This window comes from Saccostrea echinata, unplaced genomic scaffold (assembly GCF_033153115.1).
Source record: "Saccostrea echinata isolate AGI-Se365-2 ecotype Australia unplaced genomic scaffold, CSIRO_AGI_Sech_v1 ptg000054l, whole genome shotgun sequence".
Classification (NCBI taxonomy): domain Eukaryota; kingdom Metazoa; phylum Mollusca; class Bivalvia; order Ostreida; family Ostreidae; genus Saccostrea; species Saccostrea echinata.
Window position 1 is genome coordinate 60,682,618 of NW_026889803.1, and position 22,383 is coordinate 60,705,000.

The following is a 22,383-nucleotide window of genomic DNA, read 5'->3' on the forward strand; positions in this document are numbered from 1 at the left end:
AGAGCAGTGATTTTTCTACAATTTTTAAAAGGGGCCTGTGCCTTTTCAATTGGGAAAAATTGTCGACATTTGTGTCAAATTGGGAAAAAACAATAAGATTGTAATTAACCTTCATATTGACAAGTAAAATAAAATAATAAGTAGGGATGTCAATTTCGTCAGTAATTCATATTTGAATATTCAATGAAAGTATTCGAATATATTCGAATATTCGATAAAATAAATAAAATTTAGTTTATTTTAAATATGCATCATCCTACTCTCATGAAAGGTTTAGCATAGGTATACTTATATTGGAAGTAAAATTGTATGAAGACTTTTGTAGTCGTACAATAAGGAATTCCATTTGATATTTGTCAATGTTTGAACTAAATAATTGATTTAAATGTAGAAAAGTATAATTTTAACAAATGATACATGCGTATTTATAGTAGCTCCAACTGAGGAACCAGTCATCTTATACCAAAGGCAAGATAGTTGTATACTGTTCAGATTTCAATACGTGTAATTAATTACAATTATCAGCCTTATCAGAGATATGATTATAATCTTTGGTACAATGTTTTTAAAATATAAACAAATATTTCCATAGACAATTTTCCTAGGTTATTAACTAATTTCCCGATAATGAATATAAGGATTATGTACAAAATGTACAACCGTAGATAATCAAGTAATTTACCAATTTATTCTGAAATTGAGCCCTCAACAATATTAATTACAGATTACAGGCTAATTCTATCCGACATTTATTCAATGATCAATTAAATTTATTTTGATACGTATACATGTACTCGTTACGTCTTTTAGACATTCTAAGAAGGTTTTAATTTTGTTGTCCTCGATTCTAGATCCGGTCGTATTTTACTAATAAAAAATATGAAAGTGCGTTTTGTATTATATATAAAGCATTATTGTATGATTCTTTAACACCTTACTCAAAACAATTTAGTAGATCTGTAAGATAAGAAAGTCGCAAAAGAAATCAGGCGATCGAAATTGATCGCTAGTAAATTAATAGAGATAATTCCAGCACTGTTCTATTCAAAATTCATTAATCACAGTACCTCTTTTTTTTATGAAATCTGAAAAACATCGAATATTCGAATCTTAAATTCATATTCGAATATCAACTCATCGAATGAATATTCGAATGTTCGAATATTCGTTGACATCCCTAATAATAAGTAAATGTAATATCATTTATTGAATTTATTTGCTACAAAATTTTTCAAGTTCAACAAAATGGACAGTTCTACATTTTAATTTTCTTTCATTTTTGTATTTTGATTGTCCTATAGATATTCTTTTTTTTTTTACCATTTTGGTAGAATTATAAATTGAGAGAAAAAAAATCATTCCCGATTTCTCGTTATTGCTCGCATTTGAGATGGAATAATCTTGACACTATTTACAAGCATGTATTGCTGTATCGCATATTTCTCTGCAATCCAGTCTCTGCAGGATGAAGAAACAGTGTAATTTTCGTGAAATCAAGGACACCTGTTGTAGAACTACTAGTACTTGCAAATTACAAACAAAGCTATGCTTAACAGATTCACATGCATATTTAAATTTCTTACGATGTATTGACACAAAAGTTTGACTTCCACATGATCAATTTTCCAAGTCTTGCAAACACACAATTAAACTGTTGTTTTTCGCGTTATTTTAAGCGTCCGAATGACCAAAAACAATAGCGTTCCATTTTAGATAAGTCGTACATAAAAAATTCAATTAAACCAAAACAATACGTTTTGATTTTGGGAAAAAAGCAGTTGAAAATTGGGAAAAAATCGGTAATTTTTAAGAGGGGAAAGGGCCGATATTCGGACCTAAATTGAGTGTAGAAAAATCACTGTAGAGGGAATTTTTAGTGGGATGCTAATTTTGGCTTATTTTAGCAGTTTTGTAGTAGACTGCTAAAATTTTAATCGCTAAATTTGCACTCTTGCTTACAAGTACTGAATACAAGAAAAAAAACAACTTTGATCAGTCTGTTGTCAAATGTTATATCTTTAAACTGGCATTTGTATTTGCTCAAACTCTCACGTGAATTGGATTCAAACGTATATTAAATGTACTGAAACTCATCTGAAAGATAAATTTTCTCTTATTTGCAAAGTCATGGAACTCCGTGTCCACCAAAAAAAGTTCTGCCAAAATCATTGGCATACCTCAGAGCAAGCAAAATGCCAAAGTTTACACCTGCTAAAGGAACATGCTATATGGTATCAGAAGAGCGATTCAATGTTCTTGGGCATTTTGTTTAAGAAAGAAAGAAACCTTAAGTTATTATCTGGAAAATGTTATTTGTAATGTATGAATTTTTTTACCTTGATGTTTGACCTTTTGACCTAAAATCAATAGGGTTGTTCTTTAGGCCATAAGAAGTTCTGATATAAAATTTCATTGCAAAAGCTCAAAGAGTTTTAAAGGTATTGCCTGGAAACAAAGTATTACACACAGGAAATGAAAGTGTTACAAGCAGAATGTATGAATTTATGACCTTGACCTTTGACATTTTGACCTCTAAATCAAAAGGGGTCTTCTTTAGGCCATAGGGAGTTGCAGTATAAAATTTCATTGCAAATGCTCAAAGGCTTCTTGAGATACCATCTGGAAATGAAATGTTACACACAGAATGACAGATCCAAATTAATATCCCCCACTTTTAGTGAAAGAGAGGGACAAAAATTCTTGGATCTGAATGTTTTATCTTTGAGCACCCAGTTTTTAGGTCACCTGAGTTACTCAGGTGACCTATTGCTATCTGTTTTTGTCCGTCGTCGGTCGTAAACTTTTGAACATTTTTAGCTTCTTCTCTGGAACCACTGAACCAATTTCAACCAAATTTGGCATATAGCATCTATGGGTGAAGGGGAGTAAAAATTGTGAAATTCGTGGTCCCTGCCCCCCTGGGGCCTGAGGGATGGGGCTAAAACCATCAAAGTTAATGCAATCTTTAAAAAATCTTCTTCTTTACTCCTGGACATCAAGCAGTCAAACTGCTGGCATGATTGTAATAAGCATTGAGCTCTCTACCAAAACTGTGAAATTCATGGCCCCAGAGTCAGGGGTTCTGGCACTAGGGTGGGGCTCTAATGATTATATAGTGAAAATGCATTAATTCTTTAAAAATCTTCTCCTCTGCTCCTGGGTATTTAGCCAATGAACTAAGTACATAGTTATGATGAGGAAGAATGCCTCTTCCAAAATTGTGAATTTCATGACCCCTGGGTCAGGGGCTCTGGTGTTAGGGCGGGGCTCTAATGATTATATAGAGAAAATGTATTAATTCTTCAAAAATCTTCTCCTCTGCTCCTGGATATTAAGCAGATGAACTAAGTACATACATGTAGTAATGATGAGGAAGAATGCCTTTCCAAAATTGTGAATTTCATGGCCCCTGGGTCAGGGGTTCTTGTGTTAGGGTGGGGCTCTAATGATTATATAGTGAAAATGCATTAATTCTTTGAAAATCTTCTCCTTTGCTCCTGAATATTAAGCAGGTGAACTATAAGTACATAGTTATGATGAGGAAGAGTGCCTTTTCCAAAATTATGAAGTTCGTGGCCCCTGGGTCAGGGGTTCTGGTGTAAGGGGGGATCTATTGATTATATAGTGAAAATACATTAATTCTTTGAAAATCTTCTCTGCTCCTGGGTATTAAACAAACTAACTAAGTACATAGTAATAATAAGCAAGAATGCCTCTTCAAAATTGTGAAATTCATGGCCCCTGGGTCAGGGGTTCTGGTGTAAGGGGGTGGGGGGGCTCTATTGATTATATAGTGAAAATACATTAATTCTTTGAAAATCTTCTCCTCTGCTCCTGGGTATTAAATAAACTAAGTATATAGTTTTAATGAGCAAGAGTGCCTCTTTCAAAGTTTTGAATTTCATGGCCCCTGGGTCAGGGGTTTTGGTGTAAGGGGGGGGGGGGGCTCTTGATTATATAGTGAAATTACATTTATTAATAATTCTTTGACAATCTTCTTTTTTGCTCCTGGGTATTAAATAAACTAACTGAATACATAGTTATGATGAGCATGTCTGCCTCTTCCAAAATTATGAAATTCATGGCCCCAGGGTCAGAGGTTCTGGTGTTAGGGTGGGGCTCTATTGATTTTATAGTGAAAAGACATTAATTCTTTGAAAATCTTCTCTGCTCCTGGGTATAAAATAAACTAACCAAGTATAAAGTTATGATGAGCAAGAGTGTCTCTTCCAAAATTTTGAATTTCATGGCCCCTGGGTCAGGGGTTCTGGGGTTAGGGCAGGGCTCTTTAATTATGTAGTGAAAATGCATTTATTCTGTTAAATAATCCTGTCTAATCCTTAGTGTTGAGCAGATAAACAAAGTGCATAGTGCTTCTTACAAAATTTTTAAAACTTTGTGGTCCCAGGGTGAGGGGCTTTTGTGTTTCTCATTGGGGGGGGGGGGGTCTATTGATAATATAGTGAAAATGTGTTAATTCTTTGAAAATCTTCAACTAAGTGCAGAGTTATGATGATGAGGGTAACTCTTCCAAATTTGTGAAATTCATGACCCTGGGTCATGGGTTTTGGTGTTAGGGTAGGGCTGTGTTGAATCTGTAGTCATGGTACATGTAGTAAAAATGCATTATTTCTTTGAAAATCTTCTCTGCTCCTTGGCATATCAAAGGCAAATGAAGTAAAAGTTTTAATAAGCAAGAATATTTTTACCAGATTTTTAAACATCTGGACCATTTGGTCAATGTTCTGGCCTTGGCCAGGGCTCTATTAATTTGTATTCTACTGAGAGAAGTTATTCCCCTTTGAAATTCACATTTGATAATTAATCACTGCAAATAATGTATTTGAAAAGTTAATAGAATAAGAGAATTGTGCAAAAAAATTTATTGTATAATACAAAAACTACTTTCATAGTTTTAATGATCAGATAGACTTGTAAATAATAGAATAATAAAACTGAGACAAAAATAACTTATTAAAATTTCTTCAAAGACCAAGAGAGGCCAATGTGAGAGATTACAATTTGGGGATAAAAATAGTACAGAATTACCAATAGTTCGTTAACAGTCTGCATGGTGATAGTGATAAATTAGGGACAAAATAGAACTTAATTTTAATATTAGTTGTTACTAAATAGTAGACTAATTAATTCATTGATCCTGATCATCCTATTTCTCTTGCTAGCTTCATCTACCAGTTTATTTTATATTCTATGGATCCTGTAAGTTGTTGTATTATACTCAGGTGACCGTTAAGGCCCTTGGGCCTCTTGTTATTGTCATCTTTTATGTAATTTGTTTAGATTAATGAGTGTAATGTGATCAGTGATTCATTTTTATTTACAGAAAAATCTGCTGTGACTCTTCAGAGTCCCAGAAGTAAGAAAACATCAAGGACCTCTTTGTCACCTAAACTGAGGGTGGATGAAGTGGTAGATGCTGTAATGAAATCAAGTGATGATGAAGACAAGGAGATGGAAGATGAACCAGCACATGTATCACCTCAGAAAAAGAAATCTCCATTGAAGAAAAAGTCTCCTGTAAAGAAAGCAAAACAAAATGTTAAAAAGAAAAATATTGATAGAATAGAAGATGTAGTTATTGCTGTTCTGGACTCTGAGAGTGAAGGTGATGATGATAATAATCGGGATGTTTCAGATGAAGATGAAAATGCTGAGGATTCTGATGAGGATAAAAATGAGGTTGAGAAAGAGCCTTCATCAGATGAGTCAGACAGTGAATCTGAATATGAGCCTTTTAAAGATGAGTCAAAATTCATTTCACCCAAAAAAGCTTTGAAGAAAAATCAGTCACCAAAGAAAGGGGTAAATCAGAAAAAAAGGAAGAGGTACAGTCTAAGTTCTGATAGTGATGTTGAGGATGTGAAGATTTCTGAGAAATCGAGTGAAGACTCTTCTAGTGAAGAAGAACGTGTTGGGACTAAGAAGTCTGTTAAAAGAAAGAAGGTCATATCTAGTGATTCTGAACAGTCTGAGGAAGAAGCTAAACCCAAACGGCAGAGGATACTTCCAAGTGAGAAGAATAAAATCTTCGAGGACGATTTCGACAGCGAAGCAGAGAATAAACCTAGCAGAAGTAAAAGTACCTCAGGTGGAAAGACAAAAAGCACTGTGTCAAAAAAAATTAAAACTGTAGAAAGAAGTATTTTCAGTATCACTGAAGGATCAAGTTCTGAGGATGAAGGTATGTCTTTAGCACAAATTAGAAAGCTGTCATCTTCCAGTCAGGATAGTTGTAAAGGGGATAAAACTCAGTCAGAATCAGATGTGAAGAAAAACAAGAAGAAGAATGAAAAAAAAGATATGCAGGACAAACAGAAATCCAAGGCCTCTCACGGTAAACACTCAAAGAAAGCAGAGAGTAAAACAAATGTGGCAGGCAAGAAGACCACAAACAAAAGTAAAGGAAAGATTCAAAGAAAGAAGAAAAAAGTGATAGATTCTGAAGATGACTCGGAAGACATGGAGATAATTTCTAAAGACTCAAATTCTGAAGAGGATGTCCCCCTATCTGTACACAGAACAACACCACCATCAAGTGTTAAAGAGGCTACAGTAGAGTCAGGGAAAGACGACTCTGATTCAGACCAAGACATGCCCCTATCTGTACACAGAAAGACTTCATCATCAAGTGTTAAAGAGGCTACAGAAGAGTCGGGGAAAGATGACTCTGATTCGGACCAAGACGCACCCCTATCTGGACACAGAAAGACACCATCATCAAGTGTTAAAGAGGTTAGAACACAGTCAGGGAAGGATAAAATGGATCAGGTACAAAGATATTCATGTAGAGTTAATATCCTGTAGAAAACTTGTACATTACTGAGAAAGTATAGCAATGTATTTGAAAAGTTAATGTGTCATTTAACTCATTCAAGATCATTATGCTGCATAAAGTATAAAGTACATGTAGATTCCTTTTTAAATTGTATATATATAGGAACCTAGCTTCTGGAATCCTTCACATCTAATCTTTTTTGTTACACTTGAAAAAAATGTATTTAAAAAAATAGGGATACATGTAAAAATATTTTTTACATATCTGAAAAGGGTTTAAAATTATCATGATTTCTGTTAAATATTTGAAAGGCAAAACATGAAAATTGGTGCACAAGAAGATTTTAAGGACTCTCTTGCATATAAAGAATTCTAAGTCTGTGATAGTATAGAGTGACTGCCCTTAGATCTAAAGTGAATTGAAATCTACAATGCATCACTCAATTTGTAATCAATCAAAGCATTCTTAGCATTGTATTATTTTAAGATAAATTACTCCCACTCCCTTTGGATGTATTTTTATGTAAAGCAACATTAATTTCTCTTCAACGATACTTTATTCTCTCTCCAAATTTTTCCTGGGAGTAAATGCCTGGTATGCTATCTTTTGTATGTATCAATGTACTTACATCTGTGCTTTTCCTGGGAGTAAATGGCTGGTACCCTATCTTCTGTATGTGCCAATGTACTTGCATCTGTGCTCATAAACTGGACAAATTGTCCATTTGTCGTAGTTGAAGGGGTTTAATTAAAGAAATTTTAAAAGCCTTGAAATAATGACGCTGATCAAGGTGTTCAAGTGTGCAATATGAACATATAGGTATTAAGAAGTATGATCTGTAAAATGTTAGTATTTTTTAAAGTATTTTTTAAAAATATTTTGTCCCTGTAGGGTTCAGATAGTAGTTCAGATTCTGAGAGTGAAGCTTCAACAAAGATGACTTCTCCTGTCCAAAAGATAAAGAAATCAAAAACAACTACAGTCCCTGAAACGTTCTACTTTCCCATTTTTCCGTTCGTTCACCGTTCGTTCAGCGTGCGTTCACCGTTCGTTCACCGTGCGTTCACCGTTCGCTCTCCGTTCACAGTTTTGCGTTCACCGTGCGCTCGCGTTCACCGTTCACAAAGCGTTCAGCGTTCGCTCTTCGTTCCGTTCACTTTGCGTTCACCTTGCGTTCAGCGTTCACCTACCGTTCAGTTTTCATTGTCATTCGGAACTCCGAAGTGAAAGGACTTATCTTTTTGTAGGTTAGGAGATACAGGTTTTTTAATTTAATACACTGTAACTCACATATCGTGTTTGAAGAATCATTATTTCATGGGGAAAATATCTACGATATATATTTTTATTATTCTAACTTAGCTGTTAGGTTATTTATTAAATTACTCTGGAAAATAAATGTTGTTATAAGCACATTCTCTACCTATGTAGAACGATGCTGAAATAAGAAAATTTAACTAAGGGCAATGTGCAAATACTTCAAGCACTGCTACATTTTGTTGTTTTGTTAAAGACGACAAATCGTTAATGGAGATATAATTATCCAAGTCAAATAATTACGCAGCAAAATTACGAAAATATTTATTTATAACACGTTTTGTTTTTTTTTTTTTGCAATTACTACAGAAAATATGATAGAACTAGTTCAGAGAGTTATACATAGTACTGCGGGTATCGTATTAATTTATTATCTTTGGAGCGAATTAAATTGATGGTGTGGTTAAAGGAAATATTTATTTAAAATGTAATGCACTACAGAATTTTCTCTACCATAATATGTAAAGTCTATAGTTATAGAGAAAAAAAAAATCTTTCTTTATCGTAACTTTATATGTTTGCCATTCGATATGATTAATACCCCCCCTTTTCCCCCTAAATCGGTTACTTAGTCAGTATTGTATTACCAAAATATTTTAAATAACATTTAAAAAAAAAAAGTTAAGGTCTTTTTTAGAACAAAAATTTCAGTCTCAAAACAAACAGGCATCTAAAAAAGTCACAAAACAATAGTAGTTCAAAATGTACACGTGTCGGCGGTGGTATTTGGAATTGGCAGAGAGTATGTTTCAAATTCAAGTGTTAATGCCCTATGTATTTTATTCAATTATTATTCAAATGTTGGAATCAAATCTAGAAATAATAAAAATATATGTTATAACTTGTTGGAAATACTCGCACTTCGTCTTCGATGTGACGAAACTTTCACACCTGCACAGTGTCGAATGATTTTGATTGACAGGACAAGCACGTGGACTTCGTGTGAACTAAAAACGAGTATGACTGTCAAACAAATGGATATGATTTGTTGATAAAAAAAAAAGTTACTTTTTTAGAAAAAAATTTCAGAGTTTTTGTTTGATATAGGTACAGACATGTAGTGAAGCCTGAAATGGGGGGGGGGGCTAAAACGGAATATTTCTCTCTCTCTCTCTCTCATTTGTCTGTTTAATAAAAACTATAACAGGATATTACTTGAATATCAAGTTCTGAAAATTGAATTTATAACAAATAATATGAATATGTATCTTTGTATTATCTTGTCCGAGTATAATCACGGCCATCTACAGATAAATGTAGAAGTCTGCTCAGTAAACATGGCCGTAGGAACCGGGGGGGGGGGGGGGGGGGGGGGGGGCAAGGGGGGGGCGTGCCCCCCTCCCCAATAATTTTGCCGATATATAGATTACTATAGTTAACGTGCCCCCGCAATAAAAAGTCCGATGTCCTTTTTTTTTGGCTTGTCAGGAAATTTTTGCAACTATCAACTGAAATTTGTATGGCTGTGCCCCCCCCCCCCCCCCCAAACCGAATTTGCTTCCTACGGGCCTGATAAATCATCATGAAAAATAGAAATGACACAAAATATATTATTGTATTTAAAATTTAAAATACGAGCGTATAAATGCAAAACGTCCACTGACCTTTGTAATTATTTTTTTTTTCATTACTTTACACGAAATCGCCTTAACACGGAGATATATGAATGGATGTTACAACCACTTTAATTCATTCTATAAGTCAGAAGTTTTCTCTGATTTGTTATCAAATAAGAATAAACATTTTTATTTTTCAACTAAAAAATATCTCTTATACTTCAGCGTTCGACAACAATTGCAATGTTTTAATGCGATAAAAATCGTGTGATTAAAAACTTAATGTGCATGCATCGTCTTTCTCAGGACAATTTTGGAGAATTTATTTTATTGACTTATTTATTCATTCATCTATTGGTTTACTTATTTATTATTGATTTATTTATTTATTTATTTTTTTGGCACCTGACATTATAAAACAATAAAATAGTTTCAATGCAAGGAAAAGATCAGAGGCATTCCGAATATATCGTTCATCTTGCGTTCACCGTTCGTTCACCGTTCACTTTGCGTTCGCGTTTGCGCTCCGTTCGCGTTCTGCGTTCGCTCACCGTTCACCGTTCACACATCGTTCACCAAGTTGCGTTCAGCGTTCACACATCGTTCACTCACCGTTCGCTCAGCGTTCGTTCAGCGTTCGTTCAGCGTTCGCTCACCGTTCAAGTGGGAAAGTAGAACGTTTCAGGGACTGTACAAAGGTAATTTTGGAAGAGAGGATAGGGGATACTTATAAGAGAGGATGGGAGATACTTATAAGAGAGGATGGGAGATACTTATAAGAGAGGATTGGAGATACTTATAAGAGAGAATGGAGGATACTTATAAGAGAGGATGGGGATACTTATAAGAGAGGATGAGGATACTTATAAGAGAGGATGGGGGATACTTATAAGAGAGGATGGGAGATACTTATAAGAGAGGATTGGAGATACTTATGAGAGAGGATGAGGGATACTTATAAGAGAGGATTGGAGATACTTATAAGAGAGGATAGGAGATACTTATGAGTTATTTTAAAAATTGTCAAGAAATATTGCTGCTGATTATATTTAAATGCATGGTTTTTAGTTCACCTGGATCAGAAATGGCAAGTTATTTTTAAAATAATTTAAGTTATTAAATATCATAAATTTGGATTATTTTTCCCTGATTATACCTGCGCTCCAAAGGAGAAGGGGGTATACTGTTTTACCCTTATGTGTCTGTCTGTCTATGTGTCCGTGTGTGTGTGTCTGTCCGTAACAAATTTTTGTCGCAGTTTTCTCAGCAACTACTCATCACAGGTGCTTGAAATTTTAGTACAATCTTAATTTAGGCATGCCATATGGTGGGATTCATTTTTATTTAAATCTGACATCATCTTCCTGTTTATCCATGCATCTGTCCATACCAAATTTCAGTCACAGTTTTCTCAGCAACTGCTTAGCGCAGATGCTTGAAATTTTAGCACACTCTTTGTTTAGGCATGCCAAATGGTGGGATTCATTTTGTATGAATTCGATGTCAACATGTGAGGGTATATTCACATCAGAGCGAGGGTATTACTAGTGAGCATTTGCTCACAGACTTCTTGTTTTGTTTTTCTTCAGTAACTTATTCAGGTTATTAAAACAGTCAAACCTCGTTATCTCGAACTTGATGGGACCAAGAAAAAACATTGAGATATCAGAAAGTTTGAGAGAGGAAAATTCTTAAAGAATACCTGGTTAGGACTCCCCAATCACTTCGACATATTCATGGTATTTGAGATATCCGTGTTCGAAATACAGAAGTTCAACTTTACTATTCATTATTTCAAACCTATTGGTATCTGAAAAGCTTTAATCATGCTATACTTCGGGTGTTTAATAAACAGTCATGGCAGTAAAAGTAATCTATCTTTAAAATTTCACAAGTTGAAATTAACAAATCATAATTTATTTCAGTTATTTCATCCTTAACTCACCTCAATGCAAAACTCTAAAATCAGCAGGAAACTAAAAATATTAATGTTTTTTGACAAAATTAATAGGCATTCAAATTTTTAAGAATTCACTCAAATGAGATATTTCTATGTTTAGTCAAAAATAAGTGAAGTAACCTCATTAAGTTATTAGCTCACCTGAGCTGAAAAGCTCAGGTGAGCTTTTCTGATCACCCATTGTCCGTTGTCCGTCCATCTGTCTGTAAACTTTTCACATTTTCAACTTCTTCTCAAGAACCACTTGGCCAATTTTAACCAAACTTGGTACAAAGTATCCTTGGGTGAAGGGGAGTTTAAATTGTTAAAATAAAGGGCCAAGTCTCCTTACAAGGGGAGATAATCAAGAAAAGACAAAAATAGGGTGGGGTCATTAAAAAATCTTCTTCTCAAGAACCACTGGGGCAAAAAAGCTGAAAGTTATGTGGAAGCATCCTGGGATAGTGTAGATTCTAAATTGTTAAAATCATGACCCCTGGTGGTAGGGCCGGGCCATAATAGGGAAACCAAGTTTTACATTGAAATTGTAGGAAAAATCTTTAAAAATCTTCTTCTCAAGAACCACAGGGCCAGAAAAGCTGAAACTTATGTGGAAGCATCCTGGGGTAGTAAAGATTCTAAATTGTAGGAAAAATTGTAGGAAAAATCTTTAAAAATCTTCTTCTCAAGAACCACAGGGCCAGAAAAGCTGAAACTTATGTGGAAGCATCCTGGGGTAGTAAAGATTCTAAATTGTTCAAATCATGACACCCCCCCCCCCCCCCCCCCCCGGGGTAGGGTGGGGCCACAATAGGGAATCCAAGTTTTACATTGAAATATATAAGAAAAATCTTTAAAAATCTTCTTCTCAAGAACCACTGGGCCAGAAAAGCTGAAACTTAAGTGGAAGCATCCTCAGGTAGTGTAGATTCTGAATTCTTCAAATCAGGACCCCCAGGGATAGGGCAGGGCCACAATGGGGAATCCATGCAGGGGTAGACAAATAGAATTTGTCAGTACTTGCCCTCGGACAGGTTACCATCGTAAAATTACTTGTCCTACCAAAAAATATGCTTGTCCCACCTTTTTCTTAATTAACACAAAATTAAAGCATTATCGTTAATATTAAATTATTCCTCAATTGATAAACTACATGGGGACCAAACTATACCAAAATCACTTAATTCTTCCACGGAAAAATTCAGGGGTAAGTCTTGTTCCAGGGAGATTTCTGAGCTTGTGCAGTGCGCATATCTATATGTACATGTACATAATTTAAACATTTCTATGAATTACTTAATTTAACATCCCAAAAATCGAAGACATCAAATCATTTGATGATTTCCAATTGCAAGGCATATGAATATCAAGCATTAGAATTAAAGTTTACATTGTCAACTTGCAATTTCTCAACTGAAAAAAGTTATTTCCTATCCTGCATAATATGCATACATGATCACAGTTCAATATTTTAAGTAGTAAAATTTTACGTTTAAAATCCAGATTTCTTTACGTATTTTCGGGGTATTAGTTAAGTCAAAGTTTCAGTCTATTTTCTTCAAAATTCTTAAATGAGGTATTCCCTATTTTTTTATTTAAAAATAATGTATAATTGTTTAATTGAAAACAAAAAAAAAATATTATACAGTAATTGATTATGAAAACCACCATTGCATGCCGATCGTGACTTTCTGTGATCGCCAGTCAACAACTCCAATTTTAATATCAGTATAAAATGTTTGTATTCACGGCATGAACTTTACAATACCTAAAAAGGTCTAAAATCCTCTTCAACTTTACAATACCTAAAAAGGTCTAAAATCCTCTTCCACTTTTATTGACATGGAATCGATAGCTGCTATGTTTTACATCGTGTGTATATTTTAACTACACATGAATGGGTAAATTCTAGAGGAGTTCCGACCGAGTATTCGATGTAGTGATGAACAGCAGCAAAAACAGGTGCTCTACTGTGATTCCTTACATTTCAACAGCGGTGAAACAAACAACATTTGATTTTTTGTTAACTGGAGAAGCACTTGTCCGCGGGCAGGTACCACTTATCAAATAACTTGCCCGCCAAACAAAATTGGTTGTCCCGGGCGTCGGGCAATGCTATTTGTCTAGCCCTGCCATGTTTTACATTGAAATATGTAAGAAAAATCTTTAAAAATCTTCTTCTCAAGAACCACTGGGCCAGAAAAGCTGAAACTTATGTGGAAGCATCCTGGGGTAGTAAAGATTCTAAATTATTCAAATCAGGACCCCCAGGGATGGGGGGGGGCACAATGGGGAATCCAAGTTTTACATTGAAATATGTAAGAAAAATCTTTAAAAATCTTCTCAAGAACCACTGGGCCAGAAAAGCTGAAACTTATGTGGAAGCATCCTGGGGTAGTAAAGATTCTGTATTGTTCAAATCATAACCCCCAGGGGTAGGGCAGAGCCACAATAGGGAATCCAAGTTTTACATTGAAATATATAAGAAAAATCTTTAAAAATCTTCTTCTCAAGAACAACTAGGCCAGAAAAACTGAAACTTATGTGGAAGCATTCTCAAGTAGTGTAGGTTATAAGTTATTCAAATCAGGAACCCCGGGGGTAGGGCAGGGCCACAATAGGGAATCCATTTTTTACATTGAAATATATAAGAAAAATCTTTAAAAATCTTCTTCTCAAGAACCACTGGGCCAGAAAAGCTGAAACTTATGTGGAAGCATCCTTGGATAGTGTAGATTCTAAATTGTTCAAATCAGGACCCTCTGGGGTAGGATGGGGCCACAATAGGGAATCCAAGGGGGAAAACTGGTTAAGAACAGCATGGCCAAAGTTTCTCAGGTGAGCGATGTGGCCCATGGGCCTCTTGTTTTATTAACTTGTTTAAAATCAGCAGGAAACTAAAAATATTGATGTTTTTGACAAAATTAATTCAATTTTTTAAGAATTAACTCAAATGAGATATTTCTATGTTAAATCAATAATAAGTGAAGTAACCTAATTAAGTTATTTTGATAACTTGTTTCCATCATCATGATCATGCCCATGACTGGATCAAAATGAGCTTATGCTCAACCCTTGCTTCAGCCTGGTGTTGGTGTCCCAGTTTAAGGAGCAAATTCATTGCCAAAGAAAGATAAGCCTTACTCAGTGATTGGGAAGGCCATCAAGGTCAATGGGACTATGGCACAACTGTCAAAGTTTTTAATGGGCCATTTTGAAAATGAATGGGCCATCTATATATTCTGATGGGCCATTTTAAGAAAAAACAAAATGACAAACAAACGTCAAATATGAAAAGAAACACGTTTCTTCAATAACCAAATTTAATTTTTCATGTATGCAGCGTAGCACATTTAAAGGAACCCGCGAACAATATAATTTTCTTGTATTTTGGATCAATAACGTCAAAATTTCAATTAAACATTAGAAATGAGTGAGTTAATATACCTTTGTTGTCCTAAATAAAGCACTTCATGTAACAGGAAGAAGTTTTTGCCACGTTTTAACCAATGAGATTTGTTGTGTTAAAATGACTGCATTTAAAACGAAAGTAAAACAAGCAAGAAAGTCTTACGCAATATATTTCCACCTAACATCGCTAAAATTTGAATGCGTACCTTGGTGCTACCAATGATCGATTTAATGTGCCAATTTTCACTTCAATGCGACTATGGCGCGTGGGGCAAGCCCTTCCCAATCACTGCTTACTGGAACCTAACTTGCTTGTGACTATTAAGTTTTTGGAGCAGATCCTTTCCCAAATAACTATAAGCCCTACCTGGACTATGCTTGCATGGATCATGACCCTGGGGGTAGGGCAGAGACTCAATAGGGAATCCAATTTTTACATTGAAATATATAGGAAAAATCTTCTTTTCAAAAACCACTGGACCAGAAAAACTGAAACTTATGTTGAAGCATCCTGGAGTAGTGTAGATTCTAATTTGTTTAAATCATGACCCCGGGGGTAGGACGGGGCAACAATAGGTATTACAAGGGGGAAAATCTGGTGAAGAACAGCAAGGCCAAAGTTACTCACACGTTTAAGGTCATTTCAGATCCTGAGAGGTTAAGAATCATCAAACCTTGTAAGTTGATGCATCTTGGGGATTTTAACATATTTATTAAAAAGTAGGTCACAGTAGGGCTGTCACGGTTCCAAAATTTTTCGGGTTGGGTCGGTTCTGTAAATTTTCGGTTTGGTTTCGGGTTTTTCGGTTTGGTTATTTACATCTATTTTAAACCTTAATTTCATGAATTTAACTTGAAAAATCTTTTATTTGTTACATTAAAGAACTTTACATTGAAAACAAGTCTTAACCATGCGAACGTCTAGACATCAGTGTGTAGAAAACAAGTCTTAACCATGCGAACGTCTAGACATCAGTGTGTAGAACTACGTGGCCTACTATTAGCCACAATCTGACCATTCCTGCTCATTTTGATAATTATCCAATACTTCTGTGACAAGTGTTCTGTCATGGAATGAAGTAGATTTCAGTTGTGATGTTTATTTATCACTGTTACCATCATCATTCCTTTGATTTCGACGCCATTTTTTGTATTGAACAGACTCTAATATATAAACCAGACCTGAACCGAAATCTGGAAAAATGGAACTGAAACCGAACCGAACAACTTGGACCGTGATTCTCGGTTATTTCGGGTACTCGTGACAGCCCTTGGTCACAGTGACCTACTTTTCGAATTTTGCAGGCATTCATTTTCAAATTGTTTTAGGGGGATATTTTGGACACTTTAAGACCAAAAGTCATAATTTTTGTAGGATGATGCATCTTGAGTCCTTGGAGAATGTCAACCAAGAAGAACGTCACCGTGACCTACTTTTTGAAATTGTTTAGCTATATTTTAAATATTTTATGTACTTATTGGCTTAGAATCATCAAAACTTCATCATCAAAACTTTGTCAGCTGATGCATCTTGAGTTCAAAACTTCATCATCAAAACTTTGTCAGTTGATGCATCTTGGGTTCTCAAAGTATGTCCACTGAAAAGTAGGTCACCATGACCTTTTTTAAAATTTTATGGGTATTTTTAAATATTTCAGGTACTTAATGGCTTAGAATCATCAATCTTTGTCAGTTGATGCATCTTGAGTCCTCGAAGTGAAATATTTTGAGAGTATTAATTGGCTTTAAATCATCAAACTTTGTCAATTGATGTATTTTAAGTCCCCAGAATGTGTCAACTTAAAAGTAGATCACAGTGACCTACTTCTTGAATTTCAAGGCAATATCTAAATATTTCAACTAATAAGAGATTTACAATCATCAAACTTTGTCAGTTTAGGCATTTTGGGTCCTGGATTATGTTTACCAAAAAGGTCACCAGACCTACTTTTGGAATCTTATGGCTCTAAATATCTGAATATTAAGATAATAAGGGGCTTAGAATCCTTAAACTTTGTCAGTTGATTCATCTTGGGTTCTTAGAGTGTTTTAACCATAATATGGGTCATGATGACGTACTTTTGGAATTTCAAGGCTTTATCTAAATATACAGGATACTTAGAAGCTTCAAATAAAAGTGATAGGTTGTACAGTTTATCAGAAGAGCAATTCAAGGCCCTTAGGCCTCTTGTCTGGATGAGTGACATGGTTTAAATTTTTGAGCAAGTCCTTTTAGCCTTGTGGTGTCCAAACTAGCATAGATAATCATGTTGGGATGCATATTACCAGACTGGCTGGATGGACAAAAGTATTGGATCAGGTCCATTTCGATGTAATTGTAAATGCAAGAGTGGCCAAACTTGCATTGATGAGGTATCTAGGAATGTACATGACTTGAGTATTCATTGATGTTGGACTTTGCCTCACATATAGATATTTGCTGAGGTGTAGTTTGTAGTCTTTGATTACCTATTTTTCCACATTAAAGATGAAGGATTAAACATAATCATCTCTGTATGATGTTGATAGTTTACAGGGTATGATGTTGTATTTTTGTCCCTGTAGGGTTCAGACAGTAGTTCAGATTCTGAGAGTGAAGCTTCAACAAAGATTACATCTCCTGTTCAAAAGAAAAAGAAATCATCAAAAACAACTACAAAGGTATCTTTTTAAAAAAAATTAAAAACCATGAAATACAACTGCTAATGGAATACATACAATTTTAGCTCAACTAGATTAGACTTGGTTGAGTTGATGGTCCACCCCCACCCTTACATCAGCATTGGTGACTGGGTCTTGTTTAAAGTTTTAGGTGCCAGTCAATTGCAAAGTAACTATAAGCCTTACTGAAACTAAAAATACATGAATAATGCATCTAGTGATGCATGAGTAACTCAGATGACCTATTGCTATAACTCAGATGACCTATTGCTTCAGTAAAACAAGCTTATAACGAAGTGCCAGGTACTGACAATTTTGATTCATTACAAGAGTAATTCGCTATAACTGCTAAGTTTACAATATGAATTAAAGCTATTGGGAATGAAAATCACTTCGCTGTAAGCATCAATTCATTATCAGCGTGTTCGCAATAAGCGTGTTTTACTGTATCTGTTTGCGTCTGTCATCGTGTGTCTTAGTCATGCATTAACAATTGAATATTATTAGCTTTTTCTATAGAACCACTGAACCAATTTCAACCAATTTTGGCATATAGCATCTATGGGTAAAGGGGAGCAAAAATTTGAATTTCATGGTACCTGCCTCCCTGGGGCCTGATGGGTAGGCCTAAACCATTCAAGTAAATGCAATCTTTTAAAAAATCTTCTTTACACCTGGAGTCAATATTAAATCAGATATTTTATACATGCAAGTTTGATAAGAGGTGTGAATGTCAGTCAACCTGGTTTAATGTTATTTCATGTCTTCTTACTCTTCATTCTAAGAAAAAGAATCATGCTTATGGATATTTGAAATAAAAAGGTTTTAAAATAGTTTACGAAGACTAACTTGAATATAGAAGATCTTTGTACCACTTCTCATGCACCTTTAATCAACATGTCATTAAATGAATTTATAAAAATGTAAGCAGTGTTCTGTGAAATCATTAGAATTCAGTGTTAATATTCCCTAAATAAATTTTTTGCAGTATAATGCAACCACAGAAATTGAAAGCGCAGAAATTAATTTGCTACCTTTCAAGGGTCAAATCGCAAAATTTTCCAACCGCAGAAAATACCTGTTGTACAATATATAGAGAGTGTATGTTAATTTTTTGAGTCTTCTCTGCTCCTGGATATATAGCAGATAAACTGAGTGCATAATAATGATGAGCAAGGGTGCATCTTTCAGAATTGTGATATTCTTGGCCCCTGGATCAGGGATTCTGGTGTTAAGAGTGGAACTCGATTGTGTAGTGAAAATGCATTATTTCTTAGAAAATCTTCTCTACTGAGGGTTGTATTACCGGTATACTTAATACATGATTGTTAAGGTCCCAGGGCCTCTTGCCTGGATGAGTGACCAAAATATTTTGGAGCAGGTCTATTCACAAGTAACTATAAGCCCTTTAGTGACTGAACTTGGATGATGCATGTAGGGATGAACACAAACTTGCACTGATGATGCATCTAGGGATGCATACTACCAGAACATTCATTTGTTTTGTGTTAAGTATAGACATTTGTCAATGTGATTTTTGTAATCTTTGATTACTTATCTTTCCTTAATGTAAACATTAGGGTTAAAATATAATTAGCTTTGTAAAATAGTGATAGTTACAGGGTATAATGTTAAAGTTTTATTCTTTTAGGGTTCAGATAGTAGTTCAGATTCTGAGAGTGGAGCTTCAGCAAAAATCCCATCTCCTGTTCAAAAGAAAAAGAAATCATCAAAAGAAACTAAAAAGGTTTTTAAAAAATTCTCAGTGTATATCTTTGCCCTACATTATGTGGCTGGGGCATCTAAGGTTTGCCATATCTATTCTCCATCTTTCTGTCCTTCCATCACATATCTAGCTCAGTTTCAAAGAAACTATTCAAGATACAGTGGCTCCCGTTTTATCCAGTAGTCAAGTTGTCAATTTAATTTTATCAGAATAGCCGAATATTAGAATAGCCGATTGCTCCATACCGAGTCCAAAGATAGATGTATAGAGCTACATATTTTCAATATTAAATTCAAGTACTGATACATATTAATGAGAGCTATTTAGCAGTTCCTTAAATTTTCTGACATTTTTCTAACCTCCCATATGACCTTGACCTCACTATTCCTCAGATTGCAGATAGCTCAGTTTCAAAGAAAATGTTCAAGATTTTTTTGAAATCAAAATTCCTACACTGGTGCAAATTGGTGAGAGCTATTTAACTCTCATAATTTGTCTAACTCCAATCTTTCCCATGACCTTGACCTCACTATTCTTGACTTAATTTTCATGAATTTTTCATGAATATGTACATTGAATAAAAAGAACCAGAATACTGTAGGCTTGCATTGATATATAGATTATCGGTAATTTATTATCTTAATTGTGATAACATGCATTTAAACTTAATCATAATTTCAAGCTTAGCATGACCATGTCTCATATCTTTTTTTTTTTTTTTTACAGATTTCCCCAAGTGATGGTAAAGAGGAAAGTGCTTGGGTGAAGGAGTTACGGAAAATCTGTAGGGCAGTGGGGATCTTAGTCACAAACACTCGACATCTGTCTGGGTGCACTACTGAAAACCAGAAAATTAATAAACTGAAGCAGCTATTGAGGGAGGCAGGCATGGAAGGTGGGGGAGAGTTATCTATGTAGCCCGATGTTTTCTAAACTTGTACCAAGTTTTATCAAAATCGGACCAAAATTGTACGAGGAGTAATTTTGAAACAATTTTACAAAGAATTCAAAGTAAAAGTTAAAAAAAGGTGTCTCAAGTCTTGATGCAACTTTTCTCTTCTACAATTAGTAGAACAAATTTAGGAGAGCTCAAGTATTGAGAGATACTTCTGATTTCCTGTGTACCTTTATTTTCTAAAAAAGTTAATTTATGTGTTGTATGCTAGACTTAAAAATATGATGCCATTATACTTCTGTACATTATGTTCATTCCTCCTGTAGGCAGACCAAGTATGAAAAAAGTGGAAGAGGTGAGACTAATGAAGGAGGCTGCTGAGCTAGATACACACAACATTCTTAAAGTGGAAGGTAGGAATATATGTAGGTTCCTGTGTCAGAAACTATGAGTGGCTAATCATTTCTTTATCTTAGCATTGTTGCAATTTGAAATTCCACACCAGCACTAGATAACATTTCATTTTCATTTTTGTTTCTTATATTTTGCAGGAAGAGGGAAAAGAAAAGTGAACAGCTTATTTTCAAGGTCAGATAATTCTCCTAAGGTCAAGGCCACACCACCAAGAGAAAAGTTCAGTAGATTGAGGGACATCATAGATAGTGACTCTTCTGACTGAGGAGGTAATTATGTTAAAGTGAGACACAGTGTCAACTTAGCACTCCACTACTTGCCAAATGCGAGTAAAACTTGGTGTGGGCTCATAGATTTTATCACATGATATCCCAAGGGCAAATTAAAATTTGTGGGGAACTGAACATGGGCCCCATTCTAAAAAGAAAGTATTTTCCCCAAATTTTGCTCTCATATTTCCAAACATTAAATGAGAAACAGAAGTTAAAACAAATTAGGCCACATAGAATTGGAATTACGATTCTCGGCCGGCATGCATCTGTTTTGAGGTAGCTGCATTAAAAATTTTATCATATATTTGATAAAAATAAAAAAGTTTGTAATACTGAGACCAATCTGGAAAAAAAAATTCTGCCTTCATTTTGTCATAGTTTTGTGCTCGAATTTCATTTCTGGTAGCCATTTTCAAAGAGACTTGGCCAAAACATTCGAATTGAATGCCTGTGATGTTCACATGTTGATTAGCAATGGATATAAAGCAAACCTATTGATCAGAATTTCAAAACATTACAATTTACAAGACGTTGAATTCTAATCATATCAAAACAAGCCATCACCATACTTACAAGTTAAAAACGGAAGTAGGTGCAAATGCATTTTTTAAAAGTAATATTTATATGCTAGACAATGTACAAGTTTTACCACAATAACATGAACAATATATTTGCTGTTTCCTTTAATTTATCTTTTGTTTTATGTGTTTGCTACCACAATTGCAAACATTTACACATGTTTTACCATGTGGTTCACAGGTATATAGTTATAATACTTGTCTATGTCTCTTTGGTCACCCTTTCTGTGCTCCTCAGAAATGCCTAAATGTAGTTTTCACAACAAAATATTTTCATATCAGTATTTACAGTTTTGTTTTCCTTTACTTGAAATGATAGCTTGTATAATGTTAAAAAAAAACTTTAACAGGAAAAACTAAAATTTAAAAGCATTTTGCAAATATTTCAAATTATGTTGCAAACATGAAGTTGTCTCCTGTCCCAATAACAGTTTAAAAAACTGATGAGTGTCAACAGTGAACATTGGAATTCCAGTAGTATCGGTAAGCTTTTTTAGAGAGCAATCTCAATGTCAGTCTGGTCATTCTTAATTAAATGAGAGTGCTTCAGTTTCTGATTTCATTGGTAAGGAACAGCAGTGAAGACTTTAATTGGCAATTTAATTACTTAATGATAAAGTAGCATCAGTTTTACATATGTATGGTTTAACTTTATATTGTGAGATGTTAAGTGGTTTACCTTAATGGAATTAAATAAAGTATATTTATGCACATAGAATCTTATTAAAAATTTTGAGTATAAAAAATACATCTCTCATCTACTTTATTGCCAATAATGATAAAAAAAAACCTCCTCCCTCATCTGTTTTTGGAGAAAA

At 34.6% G+C, this 22,383-nt stretch overlaps 1 protein-coding gene across 1 annotated transcript in view; it reads left to right on the forward strand.

Moving 5' to 3' along the window:
• LOC133205076 (nucleolar protein dao-5-like) overlaps positions 1-22,383 on the forward strand; it is a 60,339-nt gene that overhangs the window by 31,413 nt on the left and 6,543 nt on the right. The window contains exons 4-10 of the mRNA XM_061340815.1: positions 5,345-6,789; positions 7,688-7,777; positions 17,585-17,680; positions 19,332-19,427; positions 20,133-20,301; positions 20,628-20,714; positions 20,853-20,984. Coding sequence (XP_061196799.1) covers positions 5,345-6,789; positions 7,688-7,777; positions 17,585-17,680; positions 19,332-19,427; positions 20,133-20,301; positions 20,628-20,714; positions 20,853-20,980 — 2,111 coding nt within the window. The 3' untranslated portion in view covers positions 20,981-20,984. The remainder of the gene's footprint in view (positions 1-5,344; positions 6,790-7,687; positions 7,778-17,584; positions 17,681-19,331; positions 19,428-20,132; positions 20,302-20,627; positions 20,715-20,852; positions 20,985-22,383) is intronic.